The sequence below is a fragment of the Toxorhynchites rutilus genome, chromosome 1, assembly GCF_029784135.1.
Source record: "Toxorhynchites rutilus septentrionalis strain SRP chromosome 1, ASM2978413v1, whole genome shotgun sequence".
Classification (NCBI taxonomy): Eukaryota; Metazoa; Arthropoda; class Insecta; order Diptera; family Culicidae; genus Toxorhynchites; species Toxorhynchites rutilus.
Window position 1 is genome coordinate 115,044,550 of NC_073744.1, and position 25,802 is coordinate 115,070,351.

The 25,802-nt window shown below is 38.6% G+C and overlaps 1 protein-coding gene across 1 annotated transcript in view; it reads right to left on the reverse strand.

Moving 5' to 3' along the window:
- Positions 1–5,602: 5,602 nt before the first annotated feature.
- LOC129773283 (endoribonuclease Dcr-1) overlaps positions 5,603–25,802 on the reverse strand; it is a 43,171-nt gene continuing 22,971 nt past the window's right edge. The window contains exons 6-12 of the mRNA XM_055776882.1: positions 24,048–24,685; positions 22,794–23,992; positions 22,598–22,711; positions 6,378–7,154; positions 6,179–6,313; positions 6,014–6,120; positions 5,603–5,951 (exon numbers count right to left, since the gene is read on the reverse strand). Coding sequence (XP_055632857.1) covers positions 5,783–5,951; positions 6,014–6,120; positions 6,179–6,313; positions 6,378–7,154; positions 22,598–22,711; positions 22,794–23,992; positions 24,048–24,685 — 3,139 coding nt within the window. The 3' untranslated portion in view covers positions 5,603–5,782. The remainder of the gene's footprint in view (positions 5,952–6,013; positions 6,121–6,178; positions 6,314–6,377; positions 7,155–22,597; positions 22,712–22,793; positions 23,993–24,047; positions 24,686–25,802) is intronic.

Consider the following 25,802-nt stretch of genomic DNA (forward strand, 5'->3'; position numbering starts at 1 on the left):
GAAACGAATTTCGGACGTTTCTTCGAGCTCCGAAAAAGTAAAACAAAGAATATTTTTGCCATCCATTATTTCACTATTTGTTTTTTTTGTCTTTCAACAATAAAACAAAAGTTGAACTGAAAAAAATACATCCATAATTAGAAGCTGATCAAGTGAGGAGGTTAAAAAAAAGTTGTGCCACGGGGTACACGATTCCAGCCCTTCTGGATATCTGAAACAAAAAAATCAAACAGATACTGAATCAGTATAGATGCCACTATCGCATAAACCTCGGACAAGTCAAAAACGTGTTTTTTGACAAAATGGCGGAAATTTGAAGAAAAAAAAATGCTGTTTAAAACATTTTTTTCAAGTTTCTTGATTTTTTTAAATAGTAAAGTTACGAAATTAGGATTTTTTATACGTTCATGCGATAGAGAAATGCATACAGATTGTATTCATATAAACATAGATCGGATAAGTAGAACTTAAGATATCGTGTAAGCCAGTTTGAAAAAAGCTTTGTTTCGAGAAAAACGCGTTTGAGTTATTTGTTATGGCCATACTAGATAAGATATCGCATCACTAAAATGGCTATAACTTGGTAAATAATGAGATTTTCGAAAAGTTTCTTCTATGGTATATTCTTAAATGTTTGGATTAGAGAAATATAAAGAAAAAAAAAGATTTTTTTCAAATTCCCAGACTAGAATACCCTCTTAAAGAACGCAACATTGTGCTAATTTCAAATCCGACCGGATTCCGGAATAAGAGTTTATTTTACCGGAAACACTTGAAGGGACTTATCTCAATCTGCGATTCGTTTCATAAACGCGACGAAAATACATATTTGTAGTGAATTGTAAAATACAAATCATTCACTAGAATGTTGAGTTAAAAAAATCTTGGCAAGTGAATGGAACCCGAACCAGGTTTTCGCTTGAAGAAAGTTATGGCTTGGTCTGGTAGGACTGGGAGAAAACCTGTATCATGAATCACCAGATATTGCATCTTCAGATTATTAACTGTTAAGATTCTTGTAAGAACTTCAACTTACTGCATAGCATAAGTTCTGAGAGGATGGAATTCTCAAGTTGCATGAAGGGTGCTGAAATATTCAGGAAAAAACGGTGCATCTATGATCGAAAAGATGTATGTCTACAAAAATATACTTTTGGTTTTGTCCTTAGAATCAGCACGAATTTTTCAGGACAATATTTAGCATGGTTTAACAATTAAGGACTGTAGGTCACGGAATCATCGATCACGATGATACTGCAGATGTTTTATTTTTACTAGGTTCATTATAGCCATCAGGCACAACCGAACCTGTAGAAGCGAAAGTCATTGATGTTTAGACGAGAAAATTCTGTTTTCAAACAAAGAGCTTGTTTTCATTGTCTGATTTTTTGAAAACTCAAACAGCCAGCCAGCTTTAATAAAAATACTCGAGAATGAGTTCACAATCGATATTTTAAAATGGATATGGAGGAGTGCTACAGCAGATGTTCAGTGACAATGGCACCAATTTTCGAGGTTCAGCTCGAGAACTGGAGTAACAGATTCGAACAATCAATCGAAAAATTGCTGAGACATTCAAAAATTCCGGTACTGAATGGCATTTTAAACATCCGTCCGCGCCCCATAAGGGGTCTTTGAATACATTTGTCCGCCAATATAGTTCAGACGACGAAAACCTGTTGACGTTCCTTGCAGAAGCTGAGATGTTGGTGAACTCTCATCCTCTAACGTTCGTACCAAGAAATGGTCACTCCTAACAACTACTAACTCGTCATGAGTTCGAGCGGAGCAAATAATCCAATCAAAATTCCCATTAACGATGATACGAACCTGCGAACAAATTGGAAACGAATGCAATTTTTTCTGGACAAGTTTTGAAGATGCTGGATCAAGTCCTATCTTCCTACGATTGCCAGAAGAACAAAATGACACAAAGTGTGGAAGGCGACCTTGTGGCTATCGTAGACGAGTCGGTTCGCAACGGATGGTTACGTGGGCGAATTACCAGAACTTATCCTGGTATAGACGACCAGGTGGAAAGAGTCGACGTAAAAACCGAAAATGGAGTGCTGCAGAGACTCTTGAACGTGCTGGAGAGTTGTAACGCCGAGGCTCCACGAATTATTTATCGTAGTTACAGGGCCCATATTCCAGAATACGAGCGTTCGTCTTGTTTGTTTTGATATTCCAGAAGCCGAGCTCGACTAAAAATAGACGAATAGCTCGTCTGACCAGATCTTTTGGCCACGCTCGTTGAAGAATTAGTGGAGTCGTCGTTTGGGTTGGTTTGATGTGTTTTCACTTTGTTGATTTAAAGCATCAGTATACTGATGACTTTGACTTTGTTCCACTTTTATCTTCAGATTTTTTTTTACGGCCAAACTAGAATTACATAAGCAATATATATTTCCAACTGCAACCATCAAATTTAATTCGATAATTGTATTTTTTTTAACAGATTTTCATATGGGCATCCGAACACAATACAACTAAATATAAACATTGTACTTCATAATCAGAGATGCCAGGCGATTGTTTCAAATATTTAAACACGGCACGAAAAGTGTCTTTGCAATCGTATTGAACAAAAAAAAATTATAATAACGAAACGTCTGAGTGATGAAACCATATTATGGTAAAAATATCAATAAAACAAAAAGATATATGACACTTATTCCTCTTTGTTATGATTTGAGGATTTTGGCACTAAGATAAAAGTTTCGATTGATCAATTTTAGAAATATTTCTTGTTTTTCTCAAAATAAAAACATGTCTTCACATCTGACATCACTGATCATACCGAGCAAAAGTATCAGAAGTCTTTCTAGTCTACCAAATATAGGGCCCTATTCCAGAAAACGAGACGAGCAATTCGTCTCGTCTCGTCTCGGTTTCAGTCGACTGTCGAGACGAGCAAAATATCCAATTCCAGTACACGAGTTTCATTGAGATGTTTTATTTGGTAGACTGGAGAGACTTCAGTCAGTTTTTCTCGGTATGATCAGTGATGTCAGATGAGAAGACATGTTTTTGTTTTGAGAAAAACAACAAACAGTTTTAAAATTGATCAATCGATACTCTTTTCTCAGTGCCAAAATATTAAAAAAAAACATAACAAAAAGGAATAAGTTTCATATATCTTTTGGTTCCATTGATATTTTTCCTCGAGCATATGGGTTCATCACTCAGACGTTTTGTTATTATGGATATATTGGGGGCAATGTTTGTTCACCTAATCAACGATTTATCGAGAAAAGTTTTAAATCTATATATATATGTATTTCCAATAAAGTAGTTGTTTTGAATTACTCATTTTCGTTCAATATTTGAAGACCCTTTTCGTGCCGTGTTAATATATTCAAAACAGTCATCTAGCATCCCTGGATATGAGTTCAATGGGCTCGTCTGCTCGTCTCGTTTTCTGGAATAGGGCCCATAACATTTCAATGAAACTCGTGTACTGGAATAGGATATTTTGCTCGTCTCGACAGTGGCAGAGGCCGAGACGAGACGAATTGCTCGTCTCGTTTTCTGGAATAGGACCCTATACTTTTAGTCGAGTTGCTGTAGAACTGACTTCGAAAAGTTTTTAATTATTTTGATACCAGGAACCAATGAGTTTAGGTCCTGGTGATAGATTAGGGCAGGGATTTTCAAATGATGCTCCACGGGAAATTTGTGCTCCGCGAAACTATAGCAAATGCTCCCACTTGAATACCCACATTGAGAAAAAAAAAACATTCTTCAATTTAATTTCACTAGGCATTTAGTGATTTATCTTGTTTATTCCGGGTCAGATATCATGTAACTGCTACGTACAACCGAAATAGAATTGTTTCCAGTTGGGTAATGCCAATGCAAATAGGATTTGTTTTATTGTTTAAAAAATGCAGGTGCTCCATCAAATATTTTTGCTATAAAAAGTGCTCTGCCATAAAAAAAATCTGAAAACCCATGGATTAGGGCATGAGGGCATGGGTTTTCAGATTTTTTTATATAGCAGAGCGCTTTTCAGGTGAAGGTGGAAGCTATCCATTGTAGTAGTATAGGTAAACCTACGTGTAAAAATGGGGTAATAGTGTTTGTGAGAGAAGAGCAAAGCACACGTAAATAGATTAATTCACTTATTAGCTGTGTGGCGCTTCATTGACACGAGTCTTTGAATACATTAAAAAAAAAAGAACAATTCAATACTAAAGTAAAATGTATGAACGATATGTTCCAATGAACAATTGCAAATATAAATATATATAGAAGGTGCATTTGCATATGAAGTAAAATTCTGATTATACGCGAGCGTAACATAAGCAAATTTATAACACATGCGAATTGGGGCTCTTTTGGTATTAACAAGTTCATTCGCATAGTAACTCGATGTTGATAATTCCTTAATATTTTCCTTCGTTGATCGTATTGTTTTCACATAGTCACGTTGGAGAGGCTTAACCCTTCTCTTCGTTGGCCGAGGCATTTTGATTGAATATAATACTTTTCCGTTTATTGTTTTTGAAAGCATAGGCAGCCGTGGCAGTGTTCCAAACTCTACATACAATTTTCTTACCCAATGTTAAAGTTGCTAAAACTTAAAACACAATTTTATTCTATTGATTTTCATGACATGAAACGTTATGACTCAGGAATAACATTTTATTGAGTGGTTTTTATAGCTGTTTCGATGATGTTGTCTGGCATCAGTGTCGAAAAAATAACGATGCTTTCACCAACACAAACAAAACCATTGCCGAAAATTGAAAAATGAAAATTTAACTTTCAGAGCACTTGCTCGAGTTTTCCGACGTTTTTCACTATACAGTGCGACAGCAAATGAAAATTTAATATCTTGTGAGTTATCGATTAGAGTTTTGTTGATATTACACTTCCCATCAAGTGTGCGAAAATGATCATTTTCTTCACACTGTTTCGCAAAATGATTGATTTTCGGGAGAGGGGTGAGGGAGGGAGATGAAAGAAATGAGCGCCATTGTGGCAGCCATTTGTGGCTAGCTTCCACCTTCACCTTAAAGCAAAAAGATTTGATGGAGCAGCTGTATTTTTGAATCAATGAAACAAATCCTATTTGCATTGACATTACCCAACTGGGAACAATTCTATTTCGGTTGCGCGTCCCAAGTCACACGACGTCTGACCCAGAGCATACAAGATAATCACTATATCATCACAGTGAAGTTAAATTAAAGGATTTTTTTTTCAAGGTGGGTTTTCATTTGCTCTAACTTCGCGGAGCACCATTTGAAAACGCCTGAATTAGTGTTTCAGACAGATTTGCTACGTCGGTCCCTGGGCGAGACAGAAAGTTGATGCCGGCCCCGCAGATCATCCATAAAATAAATACACACAGGAATATATTCAACTTAATTTTAATGGCCATTCATTATTTAGAGAGTACATGCTATGCTACACCCATTACTTACATCGCAGAATTGTAATTATTTCGATTGTATATTATATGCGTTTTGGCGCACAATCTGATACTGTTAAAGAAGGGGTTAAATTACTCAAACATTGTACCAAGTCGCTCTTGGATGACTAGATGCAGAAATGAATGTTTTGGTGCGAGTCGTTTCAAAAATTACATGAACTATTTCTGAGATAATGTGGCAGTAGAAATGCTTATAACGAACTTCTTGACCACAACCTTTAATTTATAATTACATGCTGAACGAATCCTAAAATAATTCAGTAAATTAAAATTATTATTATGGTGTGAAATAAATAATATTCTAGTAATAATTAAGCAACATTTCGGTTCTTTCTGATCGCATTATCGGCGTTTGTTGATTAAGCCCATTTTTTTCAGCTGCCTCAGCGCACATTTGGCTGCGGTACATTTAGCAATGCGATAGTTACGACCGATCCCGCGGAATGTTCCTTTTCCAAATACCTCCACCGTCACTCGAACCCGCCGTCCATCGGCCAACTTTTCCGGTTTTCTAATATCAGAAAGAAACATTGTTAAATCTTGCCTTGTCTCAGAATCAATCAAATAGTTTACCCGAATTTGGCTGTTTCTGGTTCAAGTTCTAGCAACTCTCTGATGGGTGATTTGGGAACAGAATTGCTGAATTGTTCAATTTCCGGTCCCATCATGTTCCGATATACCTACAATGTTTAGTTTCCTTGTACGTCTTTGTATGAAAATTCACGTGTTGAAACCTACCTTCCAAACTGCGTCAAGAGACATATTAGAATCGAGGAAAATGGCTCCAGCAACCGACTCAAAGACGTCGCCTAGGGCTTTCGGAACTTCCACGTCCTCTGCTTCATCGCATTCATCGTCTGAACGCAAATAATACTGTAAGCAAACATCATTCAGATTAAATTTAGTTCCATGAATGTAGATGATGCAAATGTTATACTTCTTCACTGATGCTGTGGCCATTTTCCTGCTGTATGCGAACGAAGCGATCTATTACGTCATTAAGTCCCGGCGAAAGATGCCTGAAATACTTATGGAAGTCGTGTCTTACGGCTAGCGAAGCGAATATCGTATTGTTAACCAAAGCCGATCGCAGATCCGTTAGGGCTCCTGGCGAGTGCTGTCTCGGATCCTCGTACAGATGCCTTGTAATGAGATAGTCAAGCACAGCATCACCAAGAAATTCTAATCGTTGGTAGCAATCAGTGAGACGATTGGGACAATAAGACGCATGGGTCATCGCTTGCAGCAGATAGGAACGATCATTGAAGCGATATCCCAACGATGCCTCGAAAGCATCGTAACCGTCGAGCAGATGTTCAAGAGTTTCCTTTGGATTGGGAGCATTCGTTAGTAGTGGAGATTTCGGAGGTATCCAATATCCGTACACCGAGTGCACATGTTTCCCATCTTTTTCATAACACGTTGTACTTCCAGGAATACGTGGAGCATCCGGATTGAAGGGTATTTCCTGTACCGGCAGAACTCGTATACCCAACCAGGCCATTAAGAGTAACGCCCCACGTGGACCGCATTCAATCAGATAGGCACCTATCAGAGCCTCAACACAATCGGCTACCGATTTATCAGGAATGCTATGCTGGGTAACCAAATTATACGGTATGAAGCAGGCGAAATACTCCGAATTTTTTATGAATTCATCGTTTCGCACTTCCAACTGCTGAATCTCCCTCATTTGGTCGCCGTCTTCGTCTGACTGAAAAAGGCATGGAAAAGGTTTTTTTTAATGTTTTATTAGAGAAGTTTCCATCCTTCTGGGCTGGTTCACCTCTACATGAAAAAGGGTATTTTTTTAGAATATGTAATTGTTGTGGAAACTCTATTTTGCCGCGCTTCGAATACCGTGTCCATCCGGCGCAGCTCAAACACGCAGGGCTCGCGTATGACAGCATGACTGTCATTTATTTATTTGCAACGTCTCGAATATTAAAAATGGGTGAGTTATATTTATGATATAACCGCAAGGTTGACGTGGGACTACCTTAGCTTAGCAATCATTTCAGTGAGCAGAAGATATGAAGGCATATCCTTCAATGCAATCTTGAATAACCGAGCCAAAGCGTTATGTTCGTACCCGTTCTTGTAATCCGTGTTAAGAAAACACTTTTCGGAGTGAAAAAAAAAACATGCGGGTGCAGAAGTACCTCCGGCTTGCATGCATCAACAACTTCAACTTCTACTTTTTATGCTATAGAGGATTTATACCTGAAAGTTCTTTTGCATCTAGCGTCTGCACGATTTTCCCAGGTTCCTAAGTTTAGGAGACCGTGTTAAGGAAACATATTCTAGTTTGCACAAAGGCAAGCGAGAACAAAAGTACTCGTAGTTTGCATTTATTTGCAAAGCCGATTTCACATTTCAGTCGAAACAAAAATGCTCCCGACTTGTATGAATTTGCAATGCCAATTTCCTCAGACACCTTGGTTCTGAAGTCTGTGTTGGGGAAACACATTTTAGTCGAAACAAAATACCCCCGACTTTCATGTATTTGCAATGCTGATCTCTCCAAAGCTGCTTGGTTTTGATGGCTGTGTTAGAGAAACCGTAAATCGGGCCAATCAAAACGAGGTAGTTAGGGCGTTTAGATAACGCTTAAGATTTTACAGTTTTTCAATTGTTTATCTAATGAAAAATAACATTTTATTAATTGCGATTGAAGTGTAGCAATATTCCCTATCAATTTATGCAAACATCTTTCCGTTCCAGTAAGAAATGGTCGAGCTATAAGCATTCGGAATCTTTCAATTTTTCCTGCATGTTCTGTGTTTAGGTTTTCATTTTTTTTTCCCTCGAACACTTTAGCCAGGCAGCACAAAATGGAGATACCACGATAATTTTCCACAAGATGCCTCGAATCTGCTTTGTATATTGGGCAAATTGAAGCTGGCTTCCATAGCTTCGGGAAAGCACTGTGACGGAGAGATTTGTTGAAAATCGTTGAAAGCGTTTTTTTAGAGACTTTGCACATTCTTTCACGAACAACGGTGGAAAATTGTGGATTGTGGATTCTGGGTCCCTTGGAAGCGTCGAATTTTTTCAGAGTAGTTTAAATTTCAAATTGTGTTATGTTGAAAAGTGGTAGATTCACACCAAAAGCAGAACAGTCTCCAACGCTGACAGACGAAGATGCTGGTGAGTTAGTGCTATGTACACTTTCGAAGAAATAAGCAAATAAATTGGCTATACTGATCGGAGAATCAGCAGTCTTATCTCTTAACGTCATCTCAGCGGGAAATTGTTTACATCGTTTACGATTGCGTACATGCGTCCAAAAAGCAGAGATTTTGCTTCGCAGTTATTTTCATGTGAGCAATGTAGCTACGAAACGATGCAGGGTTTCAACTGAACGAAGATGATTGTGATTATCATCTGTCCTGGCTCGGAAGAAACGCATTGAGCAATGCTAAAGCTCGAAGACAAGACCAGACAATAGGGGGTTGATTTCGGACCAGTTTTCAGACCACTCACACTAATTTTCATGATAAAGCATAACAGAAAAATACAATTCGTTGTGAAATACGTAACAATTTTGCTTTACATCATCATTATTTATAGAATATTTGATACGAAAACCTATGTTAGGGACGTGAAAATATAGTCTTCAGAAACTTTATCTCATATCTAGATATCTCGAGTGGTGCGGCATCCCTGTTGCTCGCACTTGTTCGAAGAATAAGAGCATTACAGGATCGGCGAATTTGGCACTGGTGAACTGGGTACCGTTGTCACTAGCTAGGGTCACGGGCATACCATTTCGAGAGAACAACCCACGCAGGATGCTGATTGTCGCAGCAGAAGTGTTGCGGATCGTTCGGATGATCTTAGGCCACTTGGAGAACGAATCGATAGCGGCAGGAAGTAGTCGCCTTCGATTGGACCGGCGAAGCGTTCAAAGGAGCGGTCGATTGTCTTGACGAAGCTGACCCATCACCACAGAGAGTGATTCTTGCTTAGATTGGAACCGGAAAGTTCTGATCCGTCGAGCGTTGTCTACGCCGATTCCAATCTAGGCCTTTGACCCTTTCTGAACGTAGTGGTTGACTTTTATTATCCCATCTGTTTTTTTTTTATTAGACTCATTTAGCAATTGAGCCGTAACAGAGCCGAATTTACACCAAAAATTATCGTCAGATAAAAAATGTATACGAATAAATTCGGCACGCTCTTCCGTCACCAGCAGCAACCGTGAAGCTGCTAGCCTAGAATAGCACTTCGGGTTTTAGTCTCTGTCCCTGTCCTAGAAGGCGACTAATCGGGTGACAATGCGAGTAAGGGCGCGGTAAAGCATATGGAGAATGCATGGGGGAAATACCGTGTACAGGAGCAACGGAAGGAGTGCCATGCACATCAGGATCAACGTAAGTGAGATCCTGATCACATCATACTGGTATGACATGGAAAACAGATATGACACGAAAACGGATAACATGCGACGCTAAAGGATGACAGTCTAGCTAAATATAGTAAGTAAGGGTGACACCTTCCTGAAATGGCGTGTGGGATAAAAGTGCGGTTGCCCCCGTCCCGGTTATAATTTGGCAAGTATTCGGGTACGTTTGATGCTCAAATGCTAGGCTCAGATGTCACATTCCTGATTTGCGTTGATCCGGCTCTGAACACGGTCCTCATGAAGGACCGTGTCAATCCTCGCATGGCCTCACTGCTTGCATCGATAACCATGGGATTACAAAAAGGCGATCATGTACAACGAGCGAAGATAGCGGCCCGGAGTTGGGACCCAACCAAAATGGAGACAACCAACGAAGAACGAAGAAACAGTATGATGAATACAGATGACTAGGCCAACGCTAGTTCACTAGTAGTAGAAAGCTGCTGCGATCGTCAATACTCAAACAAGTGGAAACACCAGGCACTAGTGGTAGTCAGTGTTGCCACACGTGCAGATTTATCTGGAATGGTACAGATTTTTTTGTTTTTATTTGGTACAGATTCTGTACGGACAGGGTACAGATTTTCGTCAAAAAGTACAGATTGGTACAGATTTTTTCCATTTGTGAAATTTCTCACAAAGCAACATTGAGGTACATGATGACTTTCATGCCTCAGTATTGCTTGGTGCTGCTGTTCATGAAAGCATTTACAATGCAATGATTGATCAGATTCATAAGGACGAAATTCCTTACAAGGATTGTCTGAAAGGATTCTCGTCGGACGGTACGACGTATATTTTGCCCCAGATCAACAGATTGAATCGTTTGTTCCAGGCTGAAAAACCTGAATTTACGATGCTACATGAAGAGCTAAAAGATTTTTATTTGATCATTTTCACTAATATCTGCGAGGAATCTTACGTTGTTTCGATGTCTAATGCTATTAAATATGAAGATCTTTTGAAAGGTGACAAAAATTTTAGATTGGAATAGCAACAGAAGAAATTATCAGAACAATTGACAGCAAAAGGCAGCTCATTCCAAAGGATATTTGTCGCAGTTTTCGTGGAGCTGAACAAACAAATGAGAAAAAGATTCGATTCCGATGATTCGACGCTCAAGTCGACGGCAATGTTAACACCAAACCTACTCTCGTGGTAGCCAAATGACATTAAGCTTTTAATAAAAATTTTCTTGCAAATAACATTGTCACAACATAATTTGCCTATACTACTTTTTTAAAACATACATCGGATGTATTTTTCAGTGTTCACTCATCTCTTGTTATTTTTTTATAAAATTACTCCGTAAGGAAATCACAATTTCAGAAAATGAGCATGTGCAGGGTTGGTAGACAAAAATTGCCCCACTTTTCGGCAACTATCGAGCGAATCTTTCCTGAATATAATCAGAACTAAAATAAGCTTTGAAATCGGTTCAGCAACGATACGATGAACGCTATTTCGAGTTAAAAGCATTTGGTCAAACATCGTGGTACAAATTTAAAAAAAATGATAGTACTCAATTCAGATTAAAAAAACTATGTATAAATATCAACAAACACACGAATGATTTGCAAATGTACAGGGTTTTCCAACTTTAAATTCCGAAAGTAAATTGAAATAAAACACACTTAGAATTCGAATTTCGATGAAACTTTTAATTCAAATTGTTGGCATAGACACGGTCTTTCGCAAAATCCCACAAAAAAAAGTCTAGCGGGTTCAAATCGCATGATCTGGACGGCCAATTGGCATCACCAAAACGCGAAATTATGCGTCCCTCAAATTTCGTTCGCAATATGGCCATGTTCGGTCGTGTTGTGTGGCACGTGGCGCCGTCCTGCTGAAACCACATGTCATCCGTATCCATATCTTCAATTTGTGACAAAGAAAAAATCGGTTAACATGCGGCCATAGCGCTCACCATTCACAGTTACTGTCTCGCCGTCCTCATTTTCAAAGAAATACGGCCCGATGACTCCACCAGACCATAATGCGCACCAAACAGTGACTTTTGGCGGATGCAATGGCCTCTCAACAATCACGTGTGGATTTTCTGAGCCCCATATACGGAAATTTTGGGTGTTCACATAGCCACCGAGCTCGAAATGTGCCTCATCGCTGAAGAAAATTCGATGCGAAAATTCAGCATTTTGTTGATGTTGTTCGTTCACCCAATCGACGTATGCCCGACGCATTCCATGGTCACCACGCCCTAATTTTTGTACCAGTTGGACTTTATATGGATGTAGGTGCAAGTCCAAATGCAAAATTCGCCACAATGATGTGTTTGACAAGCCCAATTGTTGAGCACGCCCTGGAATCGAAGCATACGGGTCATCCTCCACACTGGCAGCAACAGCAGCAATATTTTCGGTCGAACGCACATTACGATGATGCACAGGTTTCACAATATCCGCTACGGATCCAGTTTGTTCGAATTTACGCACTACATTAGCGATTGTGTGCTCTGTAGGCCGTCCATGACGACCAAAATCCGTCCGTAATGCTCGAAAAACATTTTCCGGTTTTTCATCCTTTTTATAGCATAATTTAACAAAATTAACACGTTGTGCGATGCTAAAACGATCCATATTGTAAAATGGCAGACATTCAACTAACGATATGACGCTTTGGTTGACAGCTATGTCAAACGGTTGTCAGCGCAGGGCTGTATACTTTCGGAAGCCCGAAATGGAAAACCCTGTAAATGTAGTGTTGGTAATAATTAAATGCTAATAATTTTTTTTCTCTACAGCGGATATTTTCGATGGTATCAGTCATTACTAATTGAATACGGATATAGTCAGTCAGATAGTTAGCTGACTATCCTCAGTTGACTATGATTCTGTGCGTCAATTCTACTTCGTGGGTATTCCCGCGGTTAGAAGTCGTTGCTTGGGAATAAGAGTGCCGGCTCCATCTGAGGAGGATATTCTTAAAAATTTCAATGTAAGATTGTCATTTGTTTGTTTCTTGAATGTAACAGCACTATTTACATTTCAGCACATCAGGAAGAAAAAAAAAGTTTACACATTCCTTCGGAGCCAGCGAAAAGAATTGCCGTCAAGTCCGAGCGCAAAAGGGGGGTCTTCGTAGCCACTTGGTTACGCGTTCGCTTACCAAGCGATCGATCGTGAGTTCAAACTCAGGGCCCTCAATTGACCATCTTTGTGTTGTTATAGAATAACTACGTCCACGCAAACATCATCAGCGATGGAGATCGATCCACGGTCGAAATTAGATCGATTCATCCATACAAAATGTTCTGCTCTGCAAGAAACATCGGGCTGCTGTTCTATAAATAACCCAACAATGATCAATATAAACTGTCTCCGCTGTCCGGTCTGCTGAACAATGGAAGAACAGAAAGAATACCCTTACGCCGAAATGGCTACTACTGTGTAATTTACCATAATGTAATGGAACAGAAAACTTAACGCCTAAATGGCTACTACTAACTACTATGTAATTCACAATTTATGGAAACATAAACATATGTACATGTACACGAATAAACCCGGCTCTGTTACAGCTAAATGCTAATGAGCCTAATAAATAAATAAATGGGATAAAAAAAAAAAAGTCCGAGCGCAATTTATGACGCGTTATCATGCTGGAAGATGGCAAGGCATAATAGTATACGTTCACGGCGAACCAAGAGTAGCCGGAAATCGACTGGTAAGTATTCCTCCGATAAACCGCCAATCAGATTGTCCTCGAGTAAAGTTAAGAGAGGTTGGAAGCGGTGAGGGGATGAGAATTCACCATCGGAGAATTCCGGAAAACTGTTGGATGGTTGTTATGATATCTTTGATTCTAGCATCAAGCAGATACATTTTGTCGAAACTTCCACCGATAGCCATATATCAGAAGAACTCGAGAATTAATCAAGAAAATGGAATCAAACTTGGCATATAGATGTTTTAGGGATCGATAAACATTTCCATGGTGGTTCGACATTCCTCCCCCTCTCTAAGGGGAGGCTGCCATACAAATGAAACACAAACTTCTGCATAACTCGAGAACTAATCAAGCAACTGGTGCCAAATTTGGGATTTGAGGGTTTTTAGGTACGAGAAATGTTTTCATTATTGTATGACACCCCTTCCTCCTTTGGAATGGATAGGGGGTCCCATAAAATAATACACATATTTCAACCAAACATATTCCAACCAAACAAGACAATTGAAAATTTTCGGAAAACTCTGATAGAAAATGTGAAAATTAGAAAAATTCAATTCGCATATGTTCTACAATTACATATTGACAAGCGATGTTAGTCCATTTAATGTTTAATGAAACCGTGGATGTGATAACGAAAAATAAATTTTGGGCGGGACGAAGTTTGCCGGTCAGCTAGTTTTTTTTATATTTTATTAGAGACTGATTCGTCTCTGCCGTGTCAATTTTTTTTCACGTAGACCTGGACCTGGAACATAGATTCAGTTTATGCTCTAATACGAGGTAGCTCAAAATGTAACTATGCTTGAAGTTGGAAGTAAGATTGAGTTTCAGTATTTCAGTAGCATATCGATACCTATGTTGAAACTAACAGCAGACTCTAGAATAATTCATCTATCATGTAAATTTACTATCTTCGAGTAAATTGTGTAAATAATATGTTAATGCCATAGATTTATATCCAAAAATGATGGTCACTCTCAATGAAAATAGCACGATCGCTTACAGTTATGTGAGCTTACAGTTTATGTGAGTGAGAACAAAAAAGTTGAAGAAGTTGAACTAAATAATTTTGTTTATAAATGTGGACCGGGTAGGTAAACTTCCTTCATAGATAAATATGTATTAAGTGTGGGTAGAAAATTTGAAAATTCTTGAAAATGCAGAACAGTTTTCATTCATTTTTAAATACAGATGTGAATGTGTATTCCAAAAATATTTATTGAACCTGTCCACGTAGATGCCTGTAAAACATTATTTTGAGTAAGTATATTTTAAGAGAATATTTATTAGGTGTACCGGTAAGTTTCTTCGGTTTTACAACAGATGGCGTAACTTGATTATTATTCCGGCGAATAAAATTTCCAGACATGCAGACATTGCAGATACACTAGGAGTAGTTCAGCAAACCATATCCGATCGTGATCCGAAAGATAGGACATTGGGTGCCGTATGAATTGAAGCCACGAGACGTCGAACGCCGTTTTTTTCACTTGCGAACAACTGCTCCAACGGCATGACAGAAAGGGTTTTTTGCATCGAATCGTTACTGGTGATGAAAAGTGAGTCCACTGCGACACGATACGAGCAAAGACACGATAAAGTTATTTTGCAGGACGACAATGCTCGGCCGCATGACGCGAAACCGGGCAAAACATACTTGGAAACGCTGAAATGGGAGGTCCTACCCCACCCGCCGTATTCTCTAGACATTGCTCCGTCCAATTACTACCGTTTTCGATCGATGCAACATGGCCTGGTTGACCAGCACTTCTCCAATTTTGATGAAGTCAAAAATTGGGTCGATTCGTGGTTAGCCGACAAACCGGCCGATTATTTTCGCAAAGGGACCCGTGAATTGCCAGAAAGATGGGAAAAAGTTGTGACTAGCGATGGGCAATACTTTGAATATTAAAATTGTAACCATTAGTCTTTAAAATACCCAGATCTAGAAAATAATAATCATATCCATAACTACTCGCCCAAGATTGTCTGGAGAGTTTTTTCTCGTTGATTCGTGCGAAACGACGGCGCTCAACTCCATTGCAATTCAGGGACAACTTGAAAATTGTTCGCAATACATGACTGTACCCAGCAAACATTAAATCGTATAACTTTCCATATGATAAGTTACATATAAATTCGTATCAAATCACAATCGCATAAAATATTAATCAAAATATCGATCATGTATATCTAAACTCGCATAAAATCCAAAAACACGATTTTCCATGTCATCGATGGATTGAGTGGTAACATTGTCGGATCAAATCGCATATCAGTCCAAAAAGAACCGCATATCGTTATATACGGCTTTATATGCGTACACAATATGGCATATACGTATATAGCCTCCACTTTTGCGTGTATATACTAGTTATATGCATCATATATCATACAAATGTGTCTTGGTTGTATGTATATCGCCTCCAATTATAGCTATTCATACGACTTAATGTTTGCTGGGTAGTACCGAATACTTCCTATACAGCCGATACACAAGAACATCTTGTTGGATTGATGGACTTGCTATCAAAGCGGCGAGAAGAATGTTCAGCCCAGAAATTGATGGACAGTAAAGCAGCATCGACATCATATCGAATTCCAGCTTCATCTAATTTTAGTGAGAATGTGGATGACATGAATATTGAATTCGACTATGAGTATACCGTCGATGAAGCGAAAACCTCGACAGAACAGAAAAAAATCGTTGTTCTACATAGCTGTTTACATCATCAAAATGAGTCAGTGAAAAAGAACATGTCAGCAGTGTAACAAGAGATTGGGAGTCAGCGAAACACAACCTGGATTGTATCAATCTTTTTTCATATTACGAGCTAGAGCTAACAACTCTCCCATCTGCATAGTGAATGATGAGACTTTCCATTTCTTCTTAGCAATGAAAATTATATTCCAAAACATGAAATCGCATTAGGGACCTAACGATGCTAAAATGCCGTTCATTTTATTCCATTGTAAAAAACACATACATAAACTCGTAATTGCTTCACATTTCTTTTAAACTTTAAACTATCGTAATATTCATAAAATTCACTATTTCTAAATTCAATACAAATCCGAATTTATTCAAATTTATCGAAATCAGCCAATGAGCGACTGACAGAAATTTGATCCGTAAAAGACTCACTATTGTCTGATATTATCTTAGGTTGGGCCTGTCCGCTTCACGGTAAATACGAAATGATTTGTGTGCAGGGTTATATACATTTCATTTCGTTTTCGGCCTGGAGTGACGTTTGTGATCAGACTCGTTATGTTGTTTCTATTAGCGAATTCGTTTTTAAAACTGAGTCAGTGCCAAACTGACTCTGTAATAAAAAAACGTTTTCAGTTTCACGAATGCGGTAGTTTGTTGGTGTGCGTTATGTAGTCTTATTTGTTTATATTTGCGACGACAAATGTACAGTGTCGACGTCTGGTGGCGATATTAGTGCTTGGGAGGTAAATTATTCTCTATCAGATCAGAAGGGCCAAGTGCAGTGTAAAAATATGAAAGTTTCAATGAACATTTTTACTTCATATTGTTTGATTACCTTACTCATGTAGTTCTGACACTCACTTAATCATTTGTCGATGCATTTCCTGTTTGTTCCACAAATAATTACTATTATAATATAAAATCATCATTAGACACAGTTTTCGTTCAATATGCTTCTGCGATATCGATAAAAAAACCTCTTATTTCATCCTATAAAATAAATATTCGATACGTTAAAGTAAATTTTCATTCATAATTTAGATTTTGAAAGCAGGTTTATTCCACCTGAATGTCCATCATTATTTTCGCCTCTCAATGAAAGCACACGTAGCTTAATGCCGTCTGCTCGAATATACTCTTCAAAATCAGAATCCGAATTGGATTACGAACTCCAATAATACAAAAGCAAAAGCAGCAGTTTTCCATTTTCATAGTCTTTATTTTTAGATTTTCCAAAACAATACTCGAGGAGGCGATCTGGCGTAGTGGTAACATCCGTACCTTTCACGCTCAAGGTCACGAGTTCAATTCTCACTCCCGACATTCTTCCAAAAATGGAAGTAAAAGTGACGAACCAGCCAAAAGTGTTCAAAATCACTATGATACAGACAAAAAAAAAACAATACTCGGAACTTGACAGTTCAGTATACTTGTATTTGTGAACCCGAGTGCCATCCCGTGAAACATCTCAGTGCGAAACTAACAGATTTCGGGGCGAACTAGTGCGACACTGAGTGAATAAAAAAAACGTTTTGGGCCTGATCACGAACGTCACTTCACGGTGAACACGAAGTTAATTGTATACAACGTTATTATTGCTGCCACCGTGTGTGTAGAATCCAGAAGAGTTCATCCGTCGTGACAACTTTGATGAACTCGGTGTTATTATGAATATCACGATACTGTCATGTCACGGAGGAACAGGTATACAGTAATCGTTCGCTAACTGGTCCTGTTTTAACTGGTCTGCGTTTTAACTGGGCGAACGTTAACTGGTCCTTGGAAATGTATATAACCCTGTTATGAAAATTGACATTATTTTCACATGACAAAAACATTGATTAAATTACAGAAAAATAATTTCCTCAAATTATATTTCATATCTGTTGTCACACTCAATGCGAAACTTCCATTGGAATCCTTTTGTTTATCCAATTTCATGATCAACGCGAATCAAACAATTCATTGAAGTTCCCCTCGATTTTATTTGACGTTTAACATGCCGGACCAGTTAAAACGCAAATGTCAATAACTGGTCGTCCCTTTTCGCCCGGTTAGCGAATGTTTACTGTATTTGTTACTTGTGTTTTAGATGGTGAAAGCTAGTCACGCGGAATGGAGTAAGTTTAATTTCATATTTGTTCCGTCTACCGCCGAATGTATGAGCGTAAGCCATAAGCCCCACCCCTAGGGAGTGCAGAAACGCACACAACTCCAACAGAAAATCTGTGAGCCACGCGAGCGCGTGTGCAAATGCATATTCAGACGGTCTTATTCCAACCTTCAAATCGACAACATTAAAAGTAGAGCTATTAAATAACTAAAACTACCGAAGTGTATTAATTCAAACGTTGTGCCTTGTTTTCCGACCGGACTTAGCTTGTAGATCCATGATAGGACCCCACCAGTGGTAATCCTTTGTGGACACCTACAAGTGTAAGATTTTCATACAGTCCACAATTTAAAACCGACGACCGAATACCGATTTTTAAAGCTGAATCCGAACAGTATTTATTTAGCTTTTTTGCACATTTTGAATCTTGTCTTGCTTCTTAGGAATGAAAAGATAAACAAACAGCAATTTATCTGTCTGGTGGCATTTATAGAACGAAATCCTGACGTATCCAGAGGACGTAAATTTGTTTAGGGTAAATGATCTTGGTTTGTCCAATTTGGGGTGTTTTTACGCAACTAGTAAATGCAAATCGATTTTTCTTCATGAAAATTACACATAATCGATACGAGTTTGGGTTTGTTGAAAAGACCCAAGTCTCTAGTTGCTAATACTACCATAAGGTGTTGAAATTATTCAAATTTTTATGTTTTTTAACGATTTTCCTTAAAGAAGAATTATGATCATGGTTTGACCAGCTCTGATCATGGTTTGCCCAAAAAAATGATCATGGTTTGTCCGGTTTTAGAAATCTCCATTTTTGAATGAAAACATTCGAATTCACAATTAGATGTTGCATTTATCATTGCTTGAGTTTACTGTCATCATATTGATTCATTCATAATTTAGGCTTTCTTCAGAATATTGCCTTTTCTTGGGCATTTTAGAAGTGTTCACCTCAACACAATCAACACAGAAAAACCATACTTCTGCTATGCGCGAAGCACACCATAAACAAACATAAACAAACTGCAGCGCGCCAAGCGGTTGCCATAGAAATCATGTGGACAAAACAACATTATTGAATTAAACAACTCATGATTAGAACAAGGCGCCTAGAAGTATATACTAAGGTGGGCCAACTTGCTAAAACCACTCTTCAGCCATCTTGGAAGTCTACTGTGTTTTGTTTGTAAACAAAACACAATACGCTATTGCCGAAGCTCGCTCGTGATCAGTCTGTCTCTTTCACGCTACAAGCAAATAATTCCCCTTCTACTTTCTTCCGTGCTGTTTTCATATACCGCTCCCCTAACAACTTAGTGACGAAACGGCCTCACCTGTACCATAGACCCGTCTTGGATCAGAATTAAGTTCATCAAAATGCGCTAATTTAATGGTTTAGCTATGTAAATCCGATACAAATGGTGAGCAAGAATGATGTTTACAATATTTATAAGTGTTGTAATCCAGAAAAGGTCTGAATACGTGCCAAATAATCATCTGGTGATCGATTAAAAGTTAGCTCGAATGAGGGGCGCATTGACACAAATAGAAGGTGTATTTTATAATCCTTTAAAACATGTGATTTCGTAAAAATATACTATCAAACTACTATAAATCATGTAAAAGGCAATTTCATTTATATGTTTCGAAACATTCGAAGGCCTTATTTGACACAGGAGCGCTGAATTAGAGCATTCAAAAAAGTGGGCAAACCATGATCATATTTTCGACTGGACAAACCAAGATCATTTGGATTCGGTAAATGCGCTATAAGATGTAAACAAGGACTGAAAATGTAGATGGACAAGACCCGAATCAGGACGATAGTTATGACGAATAAGGCCTTTGTTTTTTCTTTTTACGTAATAGATATACAAGATACTGTTTTTAAAAACTTCTCTAGTTCTTTTTTCATAATTTTGATATCCGTCTCAAGAAAATCTGTATCACTTTCTTTTTTTTGGCAAATTACTTGAAACCCATCAGATCTTTTATATGAAGATTATGCTGCTGACCGACGCTGCTGACTAGTTTCTGTTTGAATAATTGAATCAAACCTCATGTCCCATATATCAAATTACATGAAAATGGGAATGATAAAAGGATTAATTACGGCTGTCACCGTGTGTGTAGAATCCAGAAGAGTTCATCCGTCGTGACAACTTTGATGAACTAGGTGTTATTATGAATACCACGATACTGTCATGTAACGGAGCAAAACAGGTATATTTGTCACTTGTATTTTAGATGGTGAAAGCTAGTCACGCGGAATGGAGTAAGTTTAATTTCGTATTTATTTAGCTTTTTTGCTAACATTTTGGATCTGTCTTGTCTTGTTTAAGAAACAAAAGATAAACAAACAGCAATTAACCCGCCTGGTGGCACTTTAAGAACGAAATTTTGACGTATCCAGAGGACGTAAATTTGTTTATATGGATTCGGTAAATGCGCTATGGGATGTAATTAAGGATTAAAAATGTAGTTCCCGTAGGCCCATTGAAACATGGCGGTGGTCTACTTCCGATTGTCTTGAATGAACAGAATTTTTTTGTTTCTATTTTATGGATTAGACTAAGAGAGAGTTGCAACACCCTAAAATGGCAATGGAGGCCACTGGCCCAAATACGATCATGATTGATTATGTATAATGTTGATTTGTTGATATTTTGAATATAAAATAAAAACTGTAAAGTTTTTCCAACATTACCGAGCTAGTTTTTTGTAATTCAAACATTCACAATTGGCGGCCCAGACCAGAATCAGGACGATAGTTATAACTTTTTACGTTATAGATATATTCAACGGTATTGTTTTGAAGACATACTTTGAATGAAAGGATATGAAAAAAGTGATAATAAGTTTCAAACAAGGAAAAAATGAGTCAAACATTCACAAGATACTGTTTTTAAATTCAAAAAAAGCATTCACAAGATACTGTTTTTAAATTCTTCTCTAGTTCTTTTTCCATAATTTTCATATCCGTCTAAAGAAAATCTGAATCACTTTCCGCTTTTTTCAAATTCCTTGAAACCCATCAGATGTTTTCTGTAAGGATTATGCTTCTAACCGACGCTACTGACCAGTTTCTGTTTAAATAAGTAAATCAAACCTCATGTCCCGTATATCAAATTACACGAGAATGGGAAGGATAAGATGAATATACTTCAGAATCCCATATGGAAGTAGCTCAGATTATATTGATCGTGAGGTGGATAAATTCGTGTTTGTGCTGAGATATAGAAGATATTATTATTCATCTAAATTGTAGAAACGGTTCATAAAAAATGATTCTAAAAATTTCTCACTATTAAAACGAGTATAACAGAGCTAAGTACAAGAGTTTTCGAGATTTCGACATAAACATAATAGTCATGTTTTTATCTCTAGCGTAGAATTTCATTCCCATATGTTCAAGAACTACATTATTCCCGAGCAACCAAGTATTCCTCCTCATCTTTGAGCCAGTATTTGATTCAGCAAACTAATCATCGAGGTATAATCGCAAACTTATCGTTCTAAAATATACGATTAATTAAATGGAATATTATCTCATACGCTGTATTAATTTCGCCTGCATAACGTTCAAACGTCCGAAATTATGCAACCGACACAACGTTCAAACACCCGACATTATGCAGCCAACATGTCTCTTATAAACGGGAATGAACACTTTCACTTCACAGAGTTCATTTTCACGCGCAACTGGTCGTGACAATGATGATAGACACAAAAAAATTAAGTGAAGTGTAAGTGACGTGAAAGCGTACGTGGCAGTGATGTTCGTGATTAGGCCCATTTTCTCATACACTGTATTAATTTTACCTACATAACGTTCAAACGTCCGATATTGTGCAACCGACAGAACGTTTAAACGCCCGAAATTATGCAACCGACATGTCTCTTATAAACGGAAATGAACACTCTCACTTCACGGAGTTTATTTCTACACGCAACTGTCCGTGACAATGATGATAGACACAAAAAGATTAAGTGAAGTGTGCGTGAAGTGAAGGCGTATGCGGCAGTGATGTTCGTGATCAGGCCCTTTGACAGCAGTTAGTGCTGCACTGGGGTTGAAACTGAACAAAAACGAATTCGCTATATATTTGTAACCGTGCACGTTTCAATAACCCTGTCGTAATATTTGTCCCAGCGCACGTTCCAGGGTTTGGCGGTACGAAAGTAATTTACAGAATATAGAATGGCAGATTGAAAAGTACTTACGTCATCCAGTAACCCAAACATTTGGGCGCGCTCCTTGACTAGCTTACAGATTTCTTCACTCGAAAGCTTTTTGATATCTGGCAAATCAGCTAAATTCCAGTGGCAAGCGGGAATCTAGTTTGGGAAATGAATACAATTTACATCACAATCTACAAACTAGCCTAACACAACATAAATACATGGGCAGACAACAAACCTTTGCATCGATCAAAGCTTGTTCCAGCTCTTTCGGGACATAGTAACAAGGTGGAAGCCAGTTATCGTGGGGTTCGAACTTTGTTGCTATCATGCTTTCTCCTAGCACTTTCCGCCGGCCTAGTCTGTACAAATTTAAGTTCGACACTTGCTTCGATCTCAAATGGCTAAGTTTGCCCTCGTGAACGTTTTCATAGGTGCAATAGAGATACGTTGTTATGGCATACTTTAAAAACGAGTCACCTATCGTTTCCAAGCGTTCCAAATTAATACCATCATTGGCATTGGACATCGTGAGTGCTTGAAGGACTATGCTGGGGCTTGGGCCAGGGTGGTTGTTCAAATCTGGCTGATAGTCAAAACTAAATCCATCTGACGATGTGTCGATATCGAGGTGCTTATTGAATGAATGATCGGGTGATGGATCAATCCGGGCAACAGTTGCCGTATCACTTTGGTCATCGACGAAAGGATTTGTAATATTCAGCGATATGGTTTTCTCGTTTTTCTCATTTATTGATAAGGTGTTCTCATCGTTGAATCGATCGAATATGTCGCCCGTTCCAAGTATGGTGTACACTTCCGGCAAGTATTTTCTATTAATTTCATAAAAACCCTCGAGATCCATATACCTTGTTCCATCGCTGGCAACAATCGAATGAGTTTCCACGTCCTGTTTAGATGCATATGGAAAAAGTTCGTATATTTCTCGCTCTTCCTGGCTAGGGTTCCCGCTGTTCGACTTTCTTATTACATTCTCTGCAGTCAGTGGCTCATCATATTTTATAAGCGTCCCGCAATCTCTTATTTGCTCCTTAAATTCTTTAGTTGACCGTTCAAACTCTTCTTCATGCGACCTGATATTGCTCTTTATATTCTCGTTTTTGGTACAATCAAATCCACTGCTAACATTTTTAGAATTTTGATACAGCTGTTCATTCAGATTGGCACTGTTAATAATATCCATTTGCTTTTGTCGCTTCAAAATATCATCCTCCGATTCAATCGCTTCAGCCACATTATCCGATTTGAATTCTATTTTGAGTCCGTAGTCCTGGGAAGAATCATTATCGCCACTGCTACTATCCAGATCATCATCTGAGTCGTACGAAGCCTCCGAATCGGTATAGTATCGATTATCAGTCGGTTGTTCCTTCGTTCCAACATCCCATGATGTAGGCGAACCGTAACGAATGTTCGCTGCAAGAAAAATATTTTTATCATCTAAACTATTTTCGAATGACGGAATTCATACTTCTATTCCTAGAACAAATGTTAACATTTGGTGGAAGCCCCCAATTTTCTTCGTCGCTTATACCGTCAAGTTCGATACTCTCCGCCATTTCGTTCGACCAGGTACCAATTTGAAACCCTTCAACTTTCAACTTGCTTTCTGCCTCTTCTAGGAGATCATTAGCTGTTTTCTGATCTGAGATCTCATTTTCCGGTTTTCCTTCATTTTTATCTTCATCGATTTTTTCTTCTTTCTCCTTATCAACATTACTTAAATCTTCTGCCGAATCTAGCTTCTTGATTTCACCGCTAACCGGAATCGCTTGGCTCAATTTAGCTTCTCTCGATTTCTTCAATACATCCGCTAGGCTCCAGCCAAAGTTCAGGATTGGCCATTCAAACCGATCATCGCATATATCCATCGAACCCAGGCCAAGATCGCGTGCCACCTCTTTTCGAATCTCATCCGCCAGCAGCAGTGCGTTGATTCGATATAGTATACAGGGTAAGCAGACGGCCGCCCGCCAGAGTGACGCCGGAAACGGATGTATTGTACACAGCTCGGGAATTAGGATTTGTTTCTGTTCGAGATTCTCACGTTTGGCGCGCTTCGTTTCCTCTGAACTGGTGGGAAGGGCCACCCCTTTACGGTTGACGTATCTGTAGTGAAAGAGAGTTGGAAACATATTACTTTGTAAAACAATATCTTAGAGTATAATAATTTGTTCGTTTTCCTTATGCATAATTAATGTAACGCTCATTATTAATACATGATCCGTTATCTTGAGTTTTAATCAATGTCCTGGAAAAAAGGTAATGAAGATGGTCGAGTTTCGAACGACATAGCATGCGCTGCCATAACTATTTCGCAAATAGTGACGTCAGTCGTTGTGTTTATCTTTGATTGCCAACCGCATCCATGTAAAAATGCTATTTTCAGGAAGTAATTTATCACGTACATTTTTGTAGAGCTCCCGCTGAATATGAGGCTAATGTGATAGCGTTGAGTGAATATTTGTGAAATCACGTCGAAAAAGACGGATAAAAGTGATATTGATAGAAACAAACTTTCATTATTTTTACCGTTATGAAGTCATTATTTTACCGTTATGAAGTTGATGTTTCGGAAGCTATCAGTGTCGGTGTGTATGTTGTGGGATAATAATCGCCAATTAATCAAAATTTCGGCTTTCGTCGGCTTTCGAGGCCGACCTCTCCGAAGGGATTGAATGTAGGTCGTGATTTCATTCGCGTGATATCTCGGCTTATGTCCAATCACTACAACCTAAACGCGCATTGCTACAACCATCTCTATCGCATTGAGCTCGCAGCAAACAATCTTTGTGATTGTGGCGATGGCTACCACGACATCGAGCATATTGTCTGGTCGTGTATCCGGTTCCATGCTGCTCGCTCTCAGCTCTAGAGCACTGAGAGCAAAAGGCAGACAATCGGAGATCCCCGTCCGGGATATCTTAGGTAGCCGTGATCCTGATCTTCTGCTTCATCTATACCTGTTCCTCAGAAACGCCGATGTCAACGTTTAATGATGTTTCCTTCGTTGTGTCCCTGTTTCATATCCCTTCTATCCGATCTATAAACTTTTACTTAGTCGCGGCAATACATACACACACTCTTTACAGATACACGGGCCAAAGGTTGTGCAGTCCACTGATCATTCAACAACAGCCAAAGGTTGTACCGCTCATGACAACTCTACACGAGCTGATGTTTGCGCCGGCTAGTGTCCATTCTATCATGGATTCCTCGAGTCGAG